Genomic DNA, 21,453 nt, shown 5'->3' with positions numbered 1-21,453 from the left:
GAGAATGTGGAATTGCCTCTAGTTTGCAGAGCAGACTTTCTCAGCCCTGATACATGTGTGTGCTCAGTCACTCAACCGTGTCTTGTGACCCTGCGGACTGTAGCCTGCAGGCTTCTCTGTCCATGGGATTTTCCAGGCAAGAACACTGGAGTGGGTACTTGGGACTGGCTGGTTCTTTGTGGGGGCTGTCCTGTGTGCTGCAGGACCTTAGCAGCCTCCCTGGACTCCACCCACTTGATGCCAGTAACGCTGCCCCCCGCCCCCAGTTGTGACAACCAAAGTTGACTCCAGACTCTGCCAAGCAATGTGCCCTTGGGGTAGAATTGCCCCTGGCTGAGAACGCTGTTTAGATTATTCTCTTGCTCTCTCTGGGGTTTGGATTTAGAGAAATTAAACTTGCATTTAAGGGGACTCAGAGCATGCTTGAGACCTCTGTGTTTGACATTGGCCCATAAGAAGCTGATGGTGTGGTGGGGCAAGGAAGGAAGGGGGCAGGTGATGGTACAGATACGCCTCAGTGGCTGTCCATTATTCCCAGAAATCAACACAGGGACATCTCTGATTGTTCCACACACATCGTGCTACAACACACAGATGAGAAGGATAATTTTGTTCTTTCTTTGTTGTTAGAAAGTCTGATCGCCTCAATAAGTGAGGACCCCTCACCCTGTGACTTTGTGTGACAAATCACACTGCCCATCCCCACTCTATAACCTATTTAAAAAATCTAGAAATAATGACACATAAGCAGGTCTCACGAAAGGCTGATTGTTTAATTTTAAGGAAGGTTCACGATTACCAAGGAAAATAACCCACAGAATCAAGGAACTAGACAAATTTCAGTTCTCTTTGATTAGGACACAGAATTACATATTTTGAAATTAACCCCTTACATCTTCATCTCCTTTAGTTCCCCTTCTTTATGTTTCTTTTTTTTTTTTTTTTATGTTTCTTGTTAACATGAAATTGATTGCATAAGCAATGCCAACAGTATAGTCATCCAAGGGACATTTCTCCTGAACCATCATAACTCACACAATTGAGGAAGGCATCGGGGACCAGAAGGAGGTGGTGGTCAGACATTGGTTCCTTGATGTTCCAAGCTTGACCATGTGGACCAGGAGTGTTTAACTCGTCACTCCTTTATTCCGGGGTTGACACTGTTGACATTTGGGGCTGGACATTGTTGCAGGGACTGTCCTGTGCACACTAGGATGTTTAGCAGCATCCCTGGCCTCTACCCACTAGATTCCAGAAGCAGTCCCCTAGTTGCAGCAACCAAAAACATTTCCAGACGCTGCTGGCGAGGGACCCCAAATCACCTCCCATTTGAGAGCCACTGATTTATTCTTTCATTCACTCATTTATTCGTTAAGTCAAGAACACCTTTCAAGGACCTTCATGTGCCTAGCACTGTTTTAAGAACTGCAGAGAAAACTAGATGGGCATGGTCCCTGTCCTCATGGACCTGACATTTTAATTGGGAAGAGACAGTGAACGTATCAGCAAATATCTAAACAAAGTAACATCAGAGGGTGGGAAGTGCCATGAGAAAGGGGGCCAGGGCCAGGGGGCCCATTTAGATTCTAGAGGGCTCAGAGAAGCCCTGAGAAGGTACATTTGGACTGAGACCATAATGTGGAGGAGGAGCCAAGTGTGGGAAGATGCACAGCAAGAGACTTCTGACGGAGGGAACGGCAAGTGCAAAGGCCCTGGGGTGGGAGTATAGTCTAGGGATTGTTGGAACCAGGCCAGGGTGTAGCAAGTGGGGAAGTGGGAGGAGGAGGCCGTTGGAGATTTGTTAGGGCTTTGAAAATTCTGATGGCAAATTGGAATTGCTCTGCTTTGATGGGCAGTCTTTGGAGGGATTTGAGCAGGGGAGGGGCATGGTCTGGCTGACCCTTGAGAATACTCCCAGTGGCTGTCAAGTGGCCTGTAGGGCAAGAACGGGAGCAGAGAGATGTCAGGAGGCTGGTGAAGGGGCCAGGGTGAAAGATGCTGCCGGCCCGGACTGGCTGGACTCTGGGGACACACATGGGAACTTGGCTTAAATTGACCTTTGTCCCAATTCTGCCACCTGCTGGGACTTCTAAGATTGGACAGAGAAGGGTGAAGGCAGCAGGTCCCAGACGCCTGTCACTGGGCCTGCATTCCCAAGGGATCTCAGCAAACAAAGGACCAAAACTTCAGGGCCTCCATCCCCAAAGATGCTGAGTCAGTCGGTGTTGAGATGGGTGTGACAGGCTTCTGCAATGTGATTCTGCTCTGAGCGACTTGGCATATTTTTCTAGGTTGTCTATTTCTGGATTAAGTAGGGAGTGGTGTGTGTGTGTGCATGCGTGTGTGTTCACCTTCATTATAGTATGGGTAGATATTGATAATGGGCTTCCCTGGTGGCTTAGCGGTAAAGAATCCACCTGCAATGTGGGAGATGTGGGTTCAATCCTTGGGTTGAGAAGACCCCCTGGAGAAGGAATGGCCACCCACTCCAGTATTCTTGCCTGGGAAATCCCAGGGACAGAGGAGCCTGGCGGGCTACACCGTCCATGGGGTCACAACAGAGTTGGACACGACTGAGCGACTAAACAACAACAGCAGGCGTTGATGCAAGGCTCAGCCACATATTCTGGCAAGTGATGCTGTTGACATCTCCTTAACCAAGACTGGCTCAATAACTTCGGGTTGGAATCCAAGGCAAATGGCCTGGGGCTGGCCCTACTCCAGCCTGAAGGAAATTCTCTTCACACAGGGGCTCAGCCTCAGGTGTTCCATGGCCAATGACTCACTCCTTACTCATTACGGGAGTAAGGAGGCTTTCAGAATGACTCAGAAACAGCCACAGATTGTGTTAATGGATCCTCACATTTTCCCTAGCATTGCAATACAGATGTCTCTCTCCTTAGGATAGTAAAATACTTTACAAAGTGCAAAGGAACAGTCAGCCAACTGACTCCAAGCCTCTGACATACTCTCTTGGACCAGGAATAATGATGAAGAGTCGCTCGGTTGTGACCAGCTCTTGGCGACCCCCTGGATTGTAGCCCGCCAGGCTCCTCTGTCCATGGAATTCTCCAGGCCAGAATACTGAAGTGGGTAGCCATGCCCTCCTCTAGGGGATCTTCCCAACCCAGGGATCGAACTCAGGTCTCCCACATTGCAGGTGGATTCTTTACCAGCTAAGCCACAAGGAAAGACCAAGAATGCTGCAGTGGGTAGCCTATCCCTTCTCCAGGGGATCTTCCCGACTCAGGAATCGGACTGGGGTCTCCTGCATTGCAGGCGGATTCTTTACCAGCTGAACTACCAAGTTCTTCCATCAGGGGCTCCCAATGCCTGGTTGTCCATTCACAGCAGCTGCTTGTGAGTGAATGTGTTGTGGGCTGCAGCATGGTGACATTCTAAGCACACTATCATTCCATCTCCATCTGTGAGCTGAAGTAATCTAGGAAGAGAAACTCCCCCTCTTCAAATAAATTGCAGGATATACTGTACAGAGAAAAGGCATAATAAATGCTCCATGCTTGCCCTTCATTTTTCCATTTTCCAAGTGATGAGTCTTGTTCCCCAGTGTCCCCCATAAGTGACCACTGAGGGTTTTGCACAAATATCACATGACTCATGGATTCAGACATTCTTATTGCTGTTCAGGTTCTCCCATCTTTGGCCAATGGGAGCGTCTACCCGTCGGCCTTTGAGGTTTTGACCTGGCTCTCAGAGTCTTTGACAGCTTCCTTGTGATCTGGGATGTTCCAATCCCATATTCATTTCTTATCATATTCATTTCTCCATCTGCGCCTGGAGGCATCACTTCTTCAGGGAGCTGTGGCTCCTTTGGAGAGCGGCATTTAGAAGCCACAGTCTGGGTTTGTCTCCTGCGCCAGCTCTCCGGCTCTGTGACCAGGGGGTGCATTGGGCAGGGCTGATATTAACAGCATCTCTTAGTGGATGTATTCTGGGAAGTCACTGTTGTCACCAAGCATGTGTCCCCTTTCAGTTGCTCTGTGGGTCTCTGCGAGACAGCTGACAGGTGGGACAGTGATGAAACCTGGGCGGATTCTGCCCCTCAGAGCAGCTGCTAGCCTGTAGGGCACCTTTGTGCAAATCAGAAGAGATGATCCTTCCACCCTTCCTTGGGCAGATGGTTCCTCCAAGGCCTGTAGCTGGAGAGCTGACCTTGTGTAGGTTTGCAGGGGCATCACCTGCACAACTGCTTCTTTGCTCCAGGCCCAGGGCAATTCACTTCAAGACCTCCTGAGCTTCCAACCCCTTAACTGCAGAATGGCTTTCTGTCCCTTTCCAGCCTCGCTTATGTTCTCTGGGCTCATTTTTCCCCAGGCAGGTGTTGTGGGTTGACTTATATTCTTCCCAAGAGATATATGTGGACGTCCTCACCTCCAGGGCCTCAAAATGTGACCTCACTTGGTAATAGGGTCTTTGCAGATGTGATTAGCTAAGATGAAGGCATCCTGGAGTAGGCTGGGGCCCTAGTCCCAAATGATTAGTGTCCTTGAAAGAAGGCAGCTTTGTGAAGACAGACACATGAGGGAGGCCACGCAACAACTCAGGCAGAGGTTGATGTGATGTAGATACAAGCCAAGGAACCCCATGGGTGCCGGCTGACGTCAGAAGATAGGAGAGGGGGCCTGGGATGGGTTTCCCCCTAGAGCCCCCAGAAGGAACCAAGCCTGCAGACACAGAGATTTTGGTGTTTGTTTTGCTTTGCTTTCTTGTTTTGTTTTTTTTTGAGCACAATGAAATGATGGGTTTTAAGACAACATGGTCTTGGTATTGCCCAGTTTGCTGTGTTTTGTTTTAGCAGCCCTGGGAAACAAATACAGCACCTTCCTGTATTCCCTGCTACTCTGAGGATGGGCAATGGACCAGCAGCATCAGCATTACCTGGGTGCTCATTAAAACGCAGACTCTTGGGCCCCACCCAGACCTCCTGAATCAGAGTCTGCGTTTAACAAGTGAGCCAGGTGGTGGTGGTCCAATGACCAAGACGATGTGCTTTCACGGCTGAGGGCCCGGGCTCAGTCCCTGGTCAGGGAACTAAAATCCCACAAGCCTTGAAAAGGAAAAAAAAAAAACAACGAGAGATCCAGGTGGTGTGTATGTGGAAAAGCACTGCGTCATACAATAGTATAACAGGAATGATTAGCCACCAAGGCAAATGCAGAGTTATTTCTGATAATAGTGGGTATTGAACTCATTGCCCACCAGGCAGTATACTGAGTCCTTCTTTGCCTGTGATTCTCACGTAATCTTCCTGGCAGCTCCGTGCCGTTGGTACTTCTTACTCCAGGGAACATGATTCACACCAACAATGATTGTATGACGCCTCCTGTGCAATTCAGCAGTCCTGACTCTTATCCCATTTTACAGATGAGAAAACTGGGACTCACACAGAGAGGTTAAGTCACTTACTCAAGGTCACACAGGTCCTCAGGGGTGGATCTGAGATTTGAATCTATGAATCTGTCTCTGAACTTGTACCCAGGACCCTCTCTACTCACCTCACCTGCCCCCCAAAGGAGAGCCAATGAAGGCAGCATCTCTCTTCCTCCCCACTCCAATTTCTTCTCCTTTTTAAATTGTAAAATAACACATAACATCAAATTGACCGTTTTAACCATTTGGGAGTGAACGATTCGGGACTTCCCTGGTGGTCCAGTGGCTAAGTCGGAGCTCTGACTGTAGGAGGCCCGAGTTCCATCCCTGGTCAGAAACTGGGTCCCACATGCCACAAGTAAGGCCTGGCACAGCCAAATAAATAAATAAATATTAAAAAAAAATACAGTTATTGATTCGGTGGCATTTAGGATGTTGACAGTGCTATGCAGCCATCCTAACTGTCTCATTCCAGAATAATTTCATCACCCCAAAAGGAAACCCCATAGCTATTAAGCAGTCACTCTCTGTTCCCTGCAGTGTCCCTAGCCTCCGATAACCACTTACCTGCTTTCTGACTCTATGAGTTGGTCTATTCTGGACTTTTCACAAGAATGGAATCCTACAATCTGGGACCTTTTATGCCTGACTTCTTTCACTTGGCATGTTTTCAAGGTGCCACCGTGTTATTGCATGCATCAGTACTCCAATAATTTTTTCATGTTTTTTTTTTCACCTAGTTGTGGTTAAATATGCATGACCAAAAAAAAAAAATCTACCATTTTAAGCATCTCAAGTCAGTGGCAAGAAGTCCGTTCAGACTGTTGTGTCACCGTCACCACCAACCGCCTCTAGAATCCCTTCACCTCCCCGCACAGAGAGAGCCTATGTCTGTGAAGCAATCACTCCCCGTTTCCTCCTCCCTCCAGCCGCCGGGAGCCTATATTCTGCTTTCTATCTCTGTAAATTTGCCACTTCTGGGTAGCTTACTTAGTGAAATCTTACAGTATCTATGTGTTTGCGTCTGGCCTCTTTCACTGAGCCTAAGGTTGTCGAGGTTCGCCCACACTGGAGCAGGTTTCAGCGCTTCATTCCTTTTCATGGCTGTGACACCCCATCGCACGGACAGTCCACTGATGGGACGTTTGGGCCGTTTCCGCCTCGTGGTGACTGTGAACGTTGCCTCCGTGAAACTTCGTGTGCAAGGTCTTGTTTGAAGACCTGTTTTCAGCTCTTCTGTGTTCCCATTTCATTTGGGTCTCTAAGGAATCTGGTCCATGGTTCGAGTAGTGGCGGGGAGTGGGCAGTAGCTAGGGTCTGTGGGCAGGAATCAGCCCTGGTGCCCCTCGAAGAGAATCGCGGGTCCCCACAGAGGGCCCAGCCAGGGCTGAGCGGCCAAGGGCCCGCTGACCCATCTCTGGGGGTTCCCTTTGCCCAGCATTTTGCAGCTCCGCGTACCCAGCTGATTGGAGAAGGGCATGGCAACCCACTCCAGTATTCTTGCTTGGAGCATCCCATGGACAGAGGAGCCTGGTGGGCTACAGTCCATGGCATCACAAGAGTCAGACACGACTTAGCGACTCAACCACTATACCCAGCTGATAAAGATGGGATGTCTCTTTATTTTTTTTTTAATTTTTTTTGATATTTTATCATACAATTATATTATCATAGACCATATAGTGGTTTATAATACTCACTGTACATTTTTAATGTATAAATATAATGTATATTCATATACATAAAATATATATTGTTGATATATTAATTTAATGTATATTAGATACATAAGTGTGTTCTATAATATATAAATATTATTTAATAACACAACTATATATGCTACACAATTGTATATACTGTATAACAATATATAAATAACAGGTAGGCCTGGCCTGCTGCAGTTCACAGGGTCACAAAGAGTCAGACATGGCTGGGTGACTGAACAGTAATAACAACAACAATAATAATATATAATTTTAGCTCTCCATAACTCATACATATATGTGTATATATTAAAAACGCTTATACATATATGTGTGATATTAAAAAATATGCATATCTCCACAACGTTTATACTCTTTTCTCAATGAAATTCTAAAATGGGGACTAAAAGTAAAGTCAAGTCGCTCAGTCGTGTGTCAACTCTTTGCAACCCCACTGACTGTAACCTACCAGGCTCCTCTGTTCGTGGGATTTTCCAGGCAAGAGTACTGGAGTGGGTTGCCATTTCCTTCTCCAGGGGGATGTCTCTTTAAAAAGAAATAAAGAACAGAAACTAGAGGGGAAAACTGTGGTGGCCAAAGGGAAGTCTGTCCTTTTATTCACTTCCATACTCAGACCTCTGTGGTGCTGACCTTTGAATCAAAGCTCTGAGCGCTTAGCAACCAGCATCTGTTGAGACATCCCAGCAGCCCCAGACCTGCCTTCCTGGCCCAGATGTTGGGCAAGGATGAGGATGTGCTGTCATCTGAAACAAGAAGTTGGAGTCTGAAGGGTGATGGCGCTAATGTTACATTTAGAAAAGTCCGTCTAGCCCCCACGGCTCACCCGCTGGATTAGCAAGGCCTTTTTAAGTGTGGGTTCCTTCCCCTGTCTTTGTCATCATGACTGAGTTTACCTTGAAGATGGGACAAAGGAGGACTTCTGGATGGCAACGAGCATGCAGATCTCGTTAAAATGAAGATTTGGGCTCCGAAGGCCTGGGGTACGCCACTGTTCCTGCATTGCTAACAAGCTCGGGGGCACGAGGGGAGGGGAACAGGTGGATATGGTCTTAGTTGTCACTTTCTGGGGTCCCCTTCCCTGCCACATCTTCCCTGCCACCCCACACACACTGCTGTTAGCGCGAGAGCCGCCTGACTAAGTGGGTGTCAGGGCTGAAGAAATATATAGTAGCATCCTGCTGCTTTTCAACAATGAGGAAAAAGCATCCAATGGAAAGCATCCAAAAAGATCATCACCAGCCAAGGCTTTTTCTCACTTTCTCCCGTTCTCAAAACTTTTGACCATGAATGAGTCAAACAATATGTAGAGTGATATTAACAACATGCCCCCCTCTGGTCTGGCACCGTAGGTGTTTTTCCTCCTAGAAGCCTTGGCCATCTGCAGTTAAATGCTATTCTCCCATTTTCCAGATGAGTAAACCGAGGCTCTGAGCGGTTTAGTGCCCTGTCCAGAACCAAGTACACAGCAAAGATGGAGTGTGAGTGTGGATCGAGGCTTTCTGTCTTTCACTGTACTGACTGTCCAGTTAGGAGGTGGGTGGGCATTTTTACTCCATAGAGAGGGGTGGCCTTTATTTTTTTGCAGAAGAACTGGTAAGCCCAGAAGAAAGGACCTACTTTCTGGAATTTTACCTCATGCATCCAGCTGTAGCAGCCAGTTACTCAACTGGGGATTTTTAGGTCTGAATTTTTTTTTGTTTGTTTTTGACCACAGATGGCCCCCAGAATAGCAATCTAGAGACCTTTAATTCTTTTTTCTCTGAAACATGCCTTGCCTCGATGCAAAGTCGAATCTACCTCTGATGATTTCTTTATTTTTCTATTTTTTAAATCAGATTTACATAAAAGTACAGAGAACAATGCCCCTGATGTTCCCATTGCTCAGCTTCAGTCATGATCAACACGTGGCCAGACTATTTCATCTTTACCCCCGCCCACTCCCCGCCCCCAGCTTATTTTGGAGCAAATTCAAGACATCATCTCAGATGCTATTTTTGTAGCAAAGTAAAGGAGGGAGAAAAAATACTGTCTTTCCTCAGACCTTTGCCACAGTGGAAAGCAGAAGGCTTGTCAGAGTATTTGAAAGATGAGAGCAGTATTTAAAATAGGATGTTTGATAAAGAATTAGTTTTCAAAGTATTTTAAACCAATAAAGGGCAACTTTTAAAGAGACTATTAAATCACTGCGGAACGGAGAATTAAATCAAACTTTTGCCCCCAATTTGAATGTGCTTTAGAAGTTTGTAGGGGGACTTCCCTGGCTGTCCAGTGGTTAAGACTTCACCTTCCATTGCAGGGGGTGTGGGTTTGATTCCTGGTTGGGAAGCTGAGACCCCACACGGCTCTCACGCAAAAAAACCAAAGCATGAAACAAGCAGTATTATAACAAATTCAAAAAAAGACTTTAAAAATGGCCTATATTAAAAAAAAATCTTTAAAAGAAAGGAAGTTTGCTGGGAAGGGGATGTGTGTGCCTGGGGTACATGGTCCTCTCCAACCCCACCCCTGACTTTACTCTGGCTAGACAGAGCACCACCCCCAACCTGTGACCATTTTTAGGAGTGGTTTTAGGTTTACCGAAAAACTGAGCAAAAAGTACAGAGTTCCCCTGAGCCCCTCCCCACCCCAAAGTTCCCCCTATTGTTAACATCTTGCATTAATGTCATACATTTGCTGTGATGAACCAGTGCATTGTTAGCTGAAGTCCATAGCTTCCATCCGGGTCCACCCTTGGTGTTGTACCTTCCATTGTTGTTTAGTTGCTCAGCGTGTCTGACTCTTTGTGACCCCATGCACTGCCACACGCCAGGCTTCCTTGTCCTTCACTATCTCCCGAGTTTGCTCAAACTCACGTTCATTGAGTCAGTGATGTCTTCTGTAGGCTTTGACAAATGTATAATGGCATGTATCCACCATGAGAGTATCACACAGACCAGTTTCACTGCCCTAAACATCCCCTGGGCTCCAGCTATTCATCCTCCTTGTCTCTAAACGCTGGCAACCATTGATCTTTTTCCTGTCTCCGTAGCTGAGGCTTTTCCAAAATGTCGTAGAGTTAGATCCATACAGTATGTAGTCTTTTCAGCCTGGCTTCTTTCCCCGTGTAGTGTGCGTCAAGGTTCCTCCATGTCTTTTCATGGCGTGAGAGCTCATTTCTTTTTTGTGCCGAAAATACAATATTCCTTCGTGTGGATGTACTATGATGTATCCATCCACCTATTGAAGGACATCTTGGTGCTTCCAACTGGGGGCAGTTACGACTCATGGGCTTCCCAGGTGGCGAAAAACCTGCCTGCCAGTGCAGGAGATGTAAGAGACACGGGTTTGCTCGCTGGGTTGGGTAGACCCCCTGGAGGAGGGCATGGCAACCCTCTCCAGTATTCTTGCCCAGTTAGAGGATCCTGGTGGGCTACGGTCCATGGGGCCGCAGAGTCGGACACGACTGAGTGACGAAGCAGCAGAGCTGCGTACATACAGTAAATCGCATTCATCCTAAATGTGCAGGTGGGTGAGTTTTTATGTAGATGCACATGAGGGATCAAGACGTGGGACCCCTCCAGCATCACAAGCCCTCTTGTGTGTAAGTCACTGCCCCTCTTACCCTCACTGCTCTGACTTCTAGCACAATCCATTGTTTCTGCCAGTCGGGCAGCTCCTGCCCTATAGCTTTGGAAGTAGGCGGTGAAGTAGGTGGGAGAGGTCATTACTAGCAGTTTGATTCATTTTGGTTTGTCTTGAATGGAGCCTGATTTCATCATCAAATTCTTCCTGCCTATCTAGAGCAGGAATTGGCATGAGTTCTGGGTAAATATTTTCAGCTTTGCCAGAGAATGAGTGAGCATGGCTGCATTCCAATAAAACTTTATTTACAGAAATAGGAAGAGGGCCAGGTTTGGCCCTTGGGCAGGAGTTTGTGAATCCAGGATGTTCTCATTCGCTAAGTCATGTCTGACTCTTTACCACCCCATGGACTTTAGCCCACCAGGCTCCTCTGTCCATGGAATTCTCCAGGCAAGAATATTGGAATGGGTTGCCATTTCCTACTCTAGGGGATCTTCCCAACCCAGGGATTGAACCCACATCTCTGGCATCCCCTGCATTGGCCAGCGTATTCTTTACAACTGAGCCACCAGTGAAGCCCCCAAACCAGGACAGAGCAGTGACTTTCCTTTGTAAAGTTCATGTCCAATTGTTGTTGTTCAGTTGCCGAGTCGTGTCCGACTCTTTGTGACCCCATGGACTGCAGCATGCCAAGCTTCCCTGTCCCTCACCATCTCCTGGAGTTTGCCCAAGTTCATGTTCATTGAATCGGTGATGCCATCCAACTATCTCACCCTCTGTTGCCCTCTTCTCCTTCTGCCTTCAATTTTCCCCAGCACCAGGGTCTTTTCCAATGAGTTGGTTCTTCGCATCAGGTGGCCAAAGTACTGGAGCATCAGCTTCAGCATCAGTCCTTCCAGTGAATATTTAGGGTTGATTTCCTTTAAGACTGACTGGTTGGATTTCCTTGCAGTTCAAGGGACTCTCAAGAGTCTTCTCTGGCACCACAACCTGAAAGAATCATGTCAGGCCCCACTCCAAATCTAAACCCACATGTCATGGGACCAGGGCAGCCTTCTGAGCATTTTAAAGCCTCCTCAGGTAACTTTCAAGCACATACCATGCAAACCTACTGGGTTTCCCTCCACAGGGGGAGACAAGATGTGTGCTGGGCTCAGAACCGTGAAAGTGGCTTTGAATTTAAACAAAAGCCCAGCTAGACCCTTCTGACCTTGACATAGGTAATTTCACTTACCCTTTCACCACCTATCATTCTCTCCTCCTCCTCCTCTTGAGATAACAGGCTTCTGTCCTGGGGTGGAGGGGGCAGGATGGATACTGATCAGAAAATACTTCTGTAAAAGCAGTAAAGAACACACCTGCCAATGCAGGAGATGTGGATTTGATCCCTGGGTTGGGAAGATCCCCTGGAAGAGGGCATGACGGCCCACTCCAGTATTCTTGCTGGAAAATCCCATGGACAGAGGAGCCTGGTGGACTATAGTCCATGGGGTCACAAAGAGTCGAAGAGGACAGACCACACAAAGTTGAGGATGAGGAAGTTTCCTTGGTGAAAGCGGAGGGGCTGGGGCATTATGGGGGAGATCAGGAGTCTTGGGGAATCCCTGCAGAAATGAAAAGTCAGCCCCTGGGGAGTGAGAGAAAGTTGTGGTCAGAGGGGGAATTTTACAGTTTGGCTCCTTGGACGTGTAATGGTTTTGAGCACGTGTGGGATTGTCAGCTGTTCACAATGACAGCATGGTGTGTGTTTCAGGCACTGAATACCTGCCACCTTCACTTGATCTTTTTAAGCGGATAATCTCGGCAAGGGCTCCCGTGGGCCCTCCCATTTTACAGAAGCAGAGACTGAGGCGATGAGAAGTTCTGTAGCTTAGGACAGCTGCGGAGCTGTTCAGAGGTTGGAGCCAGGATTTGGATCCTGGCAGTCGGGCACCTCCGCGCGGTTTGCCTCTCAAGGCGCGGCCATCAGGTGGGTGCCTGGGACGAGGGAGTTGGGAGCTGGTGGCATTGAGAGCTGGAGGTAACTGTTGGCTCCTGTGTGCTCCAAGGCGGAAGGCACAGGGGACCGCATATCAGGGAAGGGAGGGCAGGCTCAAACCATGGCTTTCTAGACTCTCAGAAAGCTCATCTCTGAGCTCACGTTCGTGTTAGCAGAGGGAGAGGGGTGGGCGGGGGCCCAGGCTAGGCAGACTGCAGGGAGATGGGGTGAGGGTTTGGAGGGTTGTCCAGAGAACAGCCCACGTAAAACAGGATTAAAGCACTATTTGAAAGTACAACAGGCGTCCTTTTCTGCTTGCTTTGGGCTTGGTTTGGATACTTAAAACAACAGCAGCAACAACAATAATGATATCATCCCTTCAAGTTAAGGAAACAGTCAGTTAACCAGAACTCAATTAAATAAGCAGAACCTTCCAACAAGTGGAATTTTTTCTGCATTTTCTTTCAGGAAACCACAGTCAGAAAAAGAAAAACAGTGGGTGGGCAGGGGATTTATTCGAAGGCATAACTTCCAGGTTTCACCCTGGATTAGTGAACACTTGGGCCTCTGTACACCTTTTAAGTCTGTATTGTTCTACAAAAAAGACACATGCTCCCAGTAAGCCTGAAGGGACTGGATTACAAGGTTCAACACAACAAATATTTGCTGAGAATCTTAAAGCCAGGTGCTCTTGGGGATATAAAAATGGTCTCTATCCTCAAAGGACATTGGAAAAGGATTCATTTATCTTTGGGTGAAGGGCTTCCCAGGTGGCTCAGTGGTAAAGAATCTGCCTCCAAGCAGGACATTTGGGTTTGATCCCTGGGTTGGGAAGATCCCCTGGAGGAGGAAATGGTAACCTGCTCCAGCATTCTTTTTCTTTTTTTTTTTTTTAATAATTTTATCTATTTATGGCTGTGCTGGGTCTTCATTGGTGCACGAGTGCTTTCTCTAGTTGCGGAGGGTGGGGGCTACTCTTTGTCGCAGGCCCTAAAGCATGCAGATTTCAGTAGTTGTGGCACATGGGCTTACTTGCTCCGCAGCGTGTGGAATCTTCCTGGACCAGGGATCGAACCCGTGTTTTCTGCATTGGCAGGCGTTTTCTTATCCACTGCAACACCTGGGAAGTCCCCACTCCAGCATTCTTGCCTGGGACATTCCATGGACAGAGGAGCTTGGCAGGCTACAGTCCATGGAGTTGCTACAGTCCATGGAGTTGACAGGATTTAGCAACTGAGCATGCAATGCATGCATCTTTGGGTGAAGGGGGCGAAAGTATGTTAAGACAACTAAATCCTCAATAATGTGTAAGGCAAAAAGAGGTATCAGAGGGGGGCTTCCCTGGCGATCTAGTGGTTAAGACTCTGTGTTTCCACTGCAGGGGGCACAGGTTTGATCCCGGTTCAGGGAACCAAGGACCCACATGCTATGTGGCGTGATCAAAAGAAAACAGTGTAAGCGATTCCCCAGAGTCTTGTCTTCTGGAACAATCAGGTCTGGAAGTGCCACGCGATCACATCTAATTCTTAAATGCCACTGGTTCGGTTGCCAGGAGAGCTCGGCATCTGAAAGGCACAGGGGAGAACCTTCTGGAGAAAGCTGGCCTTGGGCACAGCCCCTTCTTCCTTTGCAAGAGGAGGAATGAGTGCAGAGGTCATCTGAAGCTTAGCTGACGTCCCCGTGGGAGTCAGGAGCCCACCGTGCTACGGGAGCCTTCAGGGTGCTCACCCTGACAGCCTTCCTTCTCAGAGATCAAGCAGGCTCTGCCCCCGAAGGCCTGCTGGCTGCCTTTAGACGCGGCATGTAGGAGGCTCCCAGGCCCTGTGAAACACAGCCTGCGGCATTTTGTTGACATAATTAGTGGCCGTCATTTAAAAATCAGATTTCCCACAAAAGGTCTAGGTTTCTAGCTTCCCGCAGAGATATCGGATCTGGCAATACTGGGTTAGTTTGCTAGTGTCAAGTTGCCTACCCTCTCTCCCCAGCAATGAATTGCTACCTGTCATGGGGCAGAAAACTAAGATCATGGCATCCAGTCCCATCACTTCATGGCAAATAGATGGGGAAACAGTGGAAACAGTGGCTGACTTTATTTTCTTGGGCTCCAAAATCACTGCAGATAGTGACTGCAGCCATGAAATTAAAAGACGCTTACTCCTTGGAAGAAAAGTTATGACCAACCTAGACAGCATATTAAAAAGCAGAGACATTACTTTGTCAACAAAGGTCCATCTAGTCAAGGTTATCGTTTTTCCAGAGATCATGTATAGATGTGAGAGTTGGACTATAAAGAAAGCTGAGCACCGAGGAATTGATGCTTTTGAACTGTGGTGTTGGAGAAGACTCTTGAGAGTCCCTTGGACTGCAAGGAGATCCAACCAGTCCATCCTAAAGAAAATCAGTCCTGAGTGTTCATTGGAAGGACTGATGCTGAAGCTGAAACTCCAATACTTTAGCCACCTGATGCGAAGAACTGACTCATTTGAAAAGACCCTGATGCTGGGAAAGACTGAGGGCGGGAGGAGAAGGGGACGACAGAGGATGAGATGGGTGGAAGGTCTCACCGACTCAATGGACATGAGTTTGAGTAAACTCCGGGGAGTTGGTGATGGACAGGGAGACCTGGTGTGCTGCTGTCCATGGGGTCACAAAGAGTTGGACACGACTGAGTGACTAAACTGAATGGGGCTTGCAGGATCGATTTTTTTTTATTTTATTGAAGTAGAGTTGATTTACAATATTGTGTTAGTTTCCACTGTACAGCAAAGCGATTCAGCTATACATGTATATACATTCTTTCTGGTATTCTTTTCGATTAGGTTTATTACAGGATATTGACTATAGTTCCCTCTATACAGGAGGACCATGCTGTTGATCCATCCTCTGTATATAATACTTTGCATCGGCTAATGCCTCCCTCAGTCCATCCCTCCCCCAGCCCTTGCCCTTGCACACGGCCTGCTTTCTGGCTCCAGGGTTAAAATGCTGCTTGTCACCAGCACCAGTGGTTTGGACCCAGACATGCCCACGTGGCCCCCGCTGATGTGAGGCTTCTGAACCCATGGGCTGCATGTGACCAAGCAGCTCAATTACTGACGGAATAACCCAACATTTCCCTTTGGGGAACTGGTCATTGTTGCTGCTAGATAGGAAGGCAGTGATCAGTGTCACAATACATTTCAAAGGTGATGCAGTTTCAAAGAGGGCAAGTGATATTTGGAGTCATATTATGGGAAAGTACTGGATTCTTCGAGGGTGGGAAAAATGTTGGTGTGATGAGGACTGTTTCGAGTCTTCTAGCCGAGTGATGCTTTCTCTGAGCTGTGCCCTGGTGGAGTCTGGGTTGAAACGCACGGAGAACATGTGGGTCGTGGAAACCACAGAGCACATTTGGCCACTGTCCTTGGGGCCCTGGTCTGAGCGGGCTTCTGGGTTCTTTCCTAGGCATCCAGTGGCCACATTTTTCCACCTGTTTTTTCGCGTGAGTGCCATCATCACCTACGTGGGCTGTGACTGGTTCAGCAAGAGCTTCGTGGGCTGTTTTGTCACTGTGCTTCTCCTCCTGTCCTTTGACTTCTGGTCTGTGAAGGTAAGCGCCAGCTCCCCACAACCTGTGACTCCCTCTCTCCCGAAACACGGGGCTGCGTTTCTAGCCATTCGCTGACCCTTATGCGGACTTAAGAATGCTAAGCCAACATCACTTAAAATCAGAGGAAAAAAGTACATTGCATAGTTGAACTAAATAGCTTCTGGGTGGCCACTGTCATGCTTGCAGACACGTACTATGTGAGGGAGACAACTCCATAGTGTTTTGGGTTTTTTGTAAATTTCATATATCATATTATAAATAATGTATTTTAAAATTCTATAAATAGGAATACATATATGTATATATGTGTGTATGTATGTTTGGGGAGTCTGTCTTTTTTTGTGAATAGAACTTAATTTTTAAAAGTTTTTATTGGATATAGTTGATTTACAATGTTGTGTCAGTTTCCAGCATACAGCAAAGTGAATTAGTTATGCATACATCTGCTCTTGTTAGATTCTTTTCCCATGTAGGTCATGTCAGAGTATCGAGTAAAATTCCCTGAGCTACACTGTAGGTACTTATTAGTTATCTATTTTATATATGGGTTCCCCTGATAGTTCAGTTGGTAAAGAATATGCCTACAATGCAGGAGACCCTGGTTCCATTCCTAAGTCAGGAAAATATGCTGGAGAAGGGATAAAATATATGTATTTTACATATAGTAGTATGTATATGTCAATCCCAATCTCCTAATTTATCACTCCCCCACTTTGCCCCCCAAGTAACCATAAGATTATTTTCTGTATCTAGAACTCTAATTCTGTTTTGTCAATAAGTTCATCTGCATCATTTTTTAGATTCCACATATAAGCCACATCATATCTGTCCTCTGTCTGACTTACTTCACTCACTGCGAGAATCTCTAGGCCCATCCATGTTGCTCATGGCATTATTTCATTCCTTTTCATGGCTGAGTAATACGCCTTTTTATATATGTAGCACATCTTCCTTACCCATCCTGTGTTGATGGACAGGTAGGCTGCCTTTTAAGGTAAGCTTAGTTAAGAATTACAGACCTCAAAACTGATTTCGAGAAAGCCCCACTCTTCAGTCCCCCTCTCCTCAGGTTTGACATGAACGGGTCACTTTTATTCATCCAGGAAAAGATGAGGCCTCTTTCTTGACCTGTGATCTGCTTATGAGCATCCTGTCCACTTTTCTCAGAATGTAACCGGACGACTCATGGTGGGCCTTCGCTGGTGGAACCAGATTGATGAAGATGGGAAAAGCCACTGGATTTTTGAAGCCAGAAAGGTATCTTCCAGTACTTGTCAAGCTAGAGCCGAGGAAACGGCCATGGAAAGTCCCTCTGGGTTCCTTCTGAGCTCTGCATGATCTGATCCCTCCCGGACACAAGGCCCATGGTGGCTGGTGCCCGTTCAGAGTCCCCACTGGCAGAAGCACGTGTGATATTAACAAAAATCAGAGCATGCTCCTTTGGGACTGTTTCTGCGAGTTGTGCATCTGAATCTCTTTCTTGCTACAGGTCTCTCCAGACATGGTGGCTGCCACAGAGGCGGAAGCGCGGGTCTTCTGGCTCGGCCTCATCGTCTGTCCCATGATTTGGATCGTGTTCTTTTTTAGCTCCTTATTTTCCTTGAAACTCAAGTGGCTGGTAAGGCAACACTCGCTCAGATGTCTGTGCAGAACCGGTGGTTGCAGAAGTGGGTTTTTGTTCTTGATTGAGCGATCGATGGATCGAAACAGCTTTATTGAGAAAGAATTCACATACCAGGTAGTGCACCCATTTTGTGTGTATGATTCAGGAGCTTCCCAGGTGGCTCAGTGGTAAAGAATCCACCTGCCAAGCAGGAGACAGGTTCGATCCTTGGGTCAGGAAGATTCCCCTGGAGGAGGAAAGGGCAACCCACTCCAGTATTCTAGCCTGGGAAATCCCATGGACAGAGAAGCCCCGAGGGCTACAGTCAGTGAAAAAGCAAAAGTCGCTCTGTTGTGTCCGATTCTTTGCGACCCCGTGGGCTGTATAGTGGGGTCGCAAAGAGTTGGACATGATTGAGCAACTGAACAACAGCAAGTCTGTTTCAGGGTTGTGCAGCCAGCACCACAGTCAGTTTTAGGAAATTTTTATCACCCCAGGAGACCCTGAGCCCTTTAGCCATGCCCCTCCCCGTGCCTCTGTTCCCCTAGCCCCAGTATGTGAAAGTGTTAGTGGCTCAGTCATGACCAACTCTTCATGATCCCATGGACTGTAGCCTGCCAGGCTCCTCTGTCCATGGAATTCTCCAGGCAAGAAGACTGGAGTGGGTAGCCGTTCCCTTCTCCAGAGGATCTTCCCAACCCAGGAATCGAATCAGGGTCTCCTGCATTGCAGGCAGATTCTTTACCAGCTGAGTTACCAGGGAAACCCCACACCGCCCCTGTTCCCCGCCCCCCTCCATCCCAGCCCCCTGCCACTCACGAATTTATGTTTCTATAGATTTGGCTCTCTGGACATTTTCTATAAAAGAATCATACAATACATGGTCTTGTGTGACTCGGTTCTTTGACTTAACAATGTTTTCAGGATTTATCCTAGTTGTAGCAGGTATCAGTATCGCTTTCCTTTTTATGACTGAATACTGTTACCTAATCTGGACGGACCACGTTTTGTTTATCTGTTCATCCGCTGATGGACATTTGGTGGTTTCCACCTTCTGGTCCATATGAATAATGCTGCTGAGAGGTATTTCTAGAAAAAGTGGATGACATCCTAGCTTGGATAGGTAGGAAATTTGCCTCAGTAGGAATAAGCCAGCCTCAGGATTCTGGAGTTTTATTTCTGAGTTATAACACTGCTTTGCCATGACCTAGGTCATTCCACAAGGAGACAAAATATCCACAGACGGTATGAGCCACAGCATAACTGAGTTTGGGCTCTGGAGTCTGGGTCCTGGCTCAGTCTCATTCCAGCTCTGGGACTTCAGGCAACTTGAGCTTCCCTGGACTTCCATGTCCTCCCTGTAAAGTGGGACGATAGTGGCCCCAGCCTCTCCGGTTTCTGGTGTTTAAAAGGTGTCCTTGAGTATCTGTATTATTATGATTATGTTAGTCGCTCAGTCATGTCTGACTCTTTGCAACCCCATGGACTGTAGCCCACTGGGTTCCTCTGCCCATGGGATTCTCCAGGCAAGAATATTGGAGTGGGTTGCCATTCCCTTCTCCAGGGGATCTTCCTGACCCCAGGATCAAACCCAGGTCTCCCGCATTTCAGGCAGAGTCTTTACCATCTGAACCACCAGGGGAGCTCTCCATAAAGGCTGGCTAACACTGGTGGGTGTGGGCCAGAGCCACTCCTGCTTGGTTTGGGAGGACCATTTCAATCTGTGCTCTCAGAATGACCTCTGCTTCGTTTGAATGCAGGCCCTAGTGATAGCTGGGATCTCTCTCCAAGCCGCCAACCTGTATGGCTACGTCCTGTGTAAGATGGGAGGCGAGAGCGACATCAGCAAAGTCACAGCCAGTTTTCTGTCCCAGACAGTGTTCCAGACGGTGAGTTACTCAAGTCCGACTCCTGGACCCCTGATCTCCAGACACTTGAGAGTCCCGGAGGCCTGCTGGCAGTGGCAGTTTATGATGTTTTTCTGTATCAGCCAGGCTGCCAGTGTTAGCTGGGGTTTTGTGTTCGTGGTTAAAATACGCACAACAGAATTTTACCCTTTTAGCCATTTTTAAGTGTACGGTTCAGTATACGCACATCATCATGCTGCCACAACTCTCACCCAAGAAAACTCTGTACCCACTAAACATTTAACTCATTCTCCACCCTCCCCAACTCCAGTAAACTCCAGGCAACCACTTACTTTCTACCCACATGAATCTGACTAATCTAGGGACCTCACGTAAGTGGAATCACACAGCGCTTGTCCTTTTGTGATTGCCATTGTTGGTTTTGAGTGATTTCTTTAAACTATGGAGGGCTTCTTTGGTGACTCAAGACAGTGAAGAGTTTGCCTGCAATGGAGGAGACCTAGGTTCGATCCCTGGGTTGGGATCCTCTGGAGAAGGGAATGGCAACCCCCAATATTCTTGTCTGGGAAATCCCACGGACAGAGGAGCCTAGTGGGCTACAGTCCATGGGGTTGCAAAAAGTCGAACATGACTTAGCGACTAAACCACAACAACAACAATAGAATTAAGAGCTGTAACAATTTTTTCAAACCTAGCCTGAGTTCTAGAAGCAACAACAGATCTTCTAAATGTGACCAGGCTCTTCCTGAAATGATTTGAGCGATCTTAAGTGTGAACAGTGCACTTAAGCTTTAAACCAAGACCTTGAGCAAGCAGCCCTGCAGGCTTTCGGTTCACCATGGACTTGCCCTGGCCTTGATTTGACAGTCAGGCCATGCACATGTGGGACAGAAAGCCAGGGCCATCTCTTCCTCTTGCAGGCCTGTCCTAGCGACTTTCAGAAGCCTGGCCTCGAGGGGCTGGAGATTCACAAGCATTAGGTAAGCGGTGGGGTCGAGATGGTGACCTGGACGGTGCGGGGCTAGGGGTTCTCATGGAAGCATGGCTCCCCTGGGCTCAGCTGGGCTGGTGATCTGGGTGGGCGCCCCAGGGGGCCCGAGCGGCCTGTGTACACAGCGGGTGGGGGCGGGGATTGGGGGGGGGACCAAGCTGTGTGCTGGGCCTTCCTGGGCTGTGTGTGGCCTCACGACCCTTTAGAGGGGTCCCACTTTCCTTACCTTGAACAGGTACAGATTTGACCCTGGGCAGGCGAGGGGGGCAGGTGCCAAGAGGCGTGGCAAAGAACGGGGGGGCGTGTGCCCCTTCCACTTCCGTGCCGGGAATCAGAGGGGAAATGGGAATTTCCCCTTCCCTGAGCTGGTCTCAGTTCCTGTCAGTCTTTCAAACACAGTGAGCATCTCATGGCAATAAGGCTCTCTTACACTTTGCATCTCTCCTTTCTTGCAACTTTAAAAACCCTGTAAATTGTCGTGTCTGGCACTGAAAACTGCCAGATGTGTGTGCTGTGCTTAGTCAGTTGTGTTCGACTCTTTGTGACCCCATGGACTATAGCCCGCCAGGCTCCTCTGTCCATGGGATTCTCCAGGCAAGAATACTGGAATGGGTTGCCATGTCCTCCTCCAGGGATCTTCCCAACCCAGGGCTCAAACCTGGGTCTCCTGCATTGCAGGCAGATTCTTTACCAGCTGAGCCACCAGGGGAGCCCCCCGCCAGATAGAGTAAACACATAATTCCTGTAT

At 47.8% G+C, this 21,453-nt stretch overlaps 1 protein-coding gene and 1 long non-coding RNA gene across 3 annotated transcripts in view; both read left to right on the top strand.

Moving 5' to 3' along the window:
- Window positions 1–21,453, top strand: part of TVP23A (trans-golgi network vesicle protein 23 homolog A) — a 32,814-nt gene that overhangs the window by 10,043 nt on the left and 1,318 nt on the right. For both annotated transcript variants that reach the window (XR_011485376.1, XM_020894785.2), the window contains exons 3-7: window positions 16,099–16,243; window positions 17,411–17,500; window positions 17,733–17,861; window positions 19,607–19,735; window positions 20,635–20,694. Coding sequence is in view for 1 of the 2 variants with exons in the window: in XM_020894785.2 (XP_020750444.2) it covers window positions 16,099–16,243; window positions 17,411–17,500; window positions 17,733–17,861; window positions 19,607–19,735; window positions 20,635–20,694 (553 nt within the window). In the remaining variant the exon portion in view is untranslated. The remainder of the gene's footprint in view (window positions 1–16,098; window positions 16,244–17,410; window positions 17,501–17,732; window positions 17,862–19,606; window positions 19,736–20,634; window positions 20,695–21,453) is intronic.
- Window positions 11,334–14,904, top strand: LOC139032775 (uncharacterized). Its single transcript, XR_011485377.1, has 3 exons — window positions 11,334–11,896; window positions 12,430–12,645; window positions 14,036–14,904. It is a non-coding gene; the product is annotated as an uncharacterized lncRNA (long non-coding RNA).

This window comes from Odocoileus virginianus, chromosome 33 (assembly GCF_023699985.2).
Source record: "Odocoileus virginianus isolate 20LAN1187 ecotype Illinois chromosome 33, Ovbor_1.2, whole genome shotgun sequence".
Classification (NCBI taxonomy): domain Eukaryota; kingdom Metazoa; phylum Chordata; class Mammalia; order Artiodactyla; family Cervidae; genus Odocoileus; species Odocoileus virginianus.
This window is presented reverse-complemented; position numbering and strand designations above follow the sequence as displayed.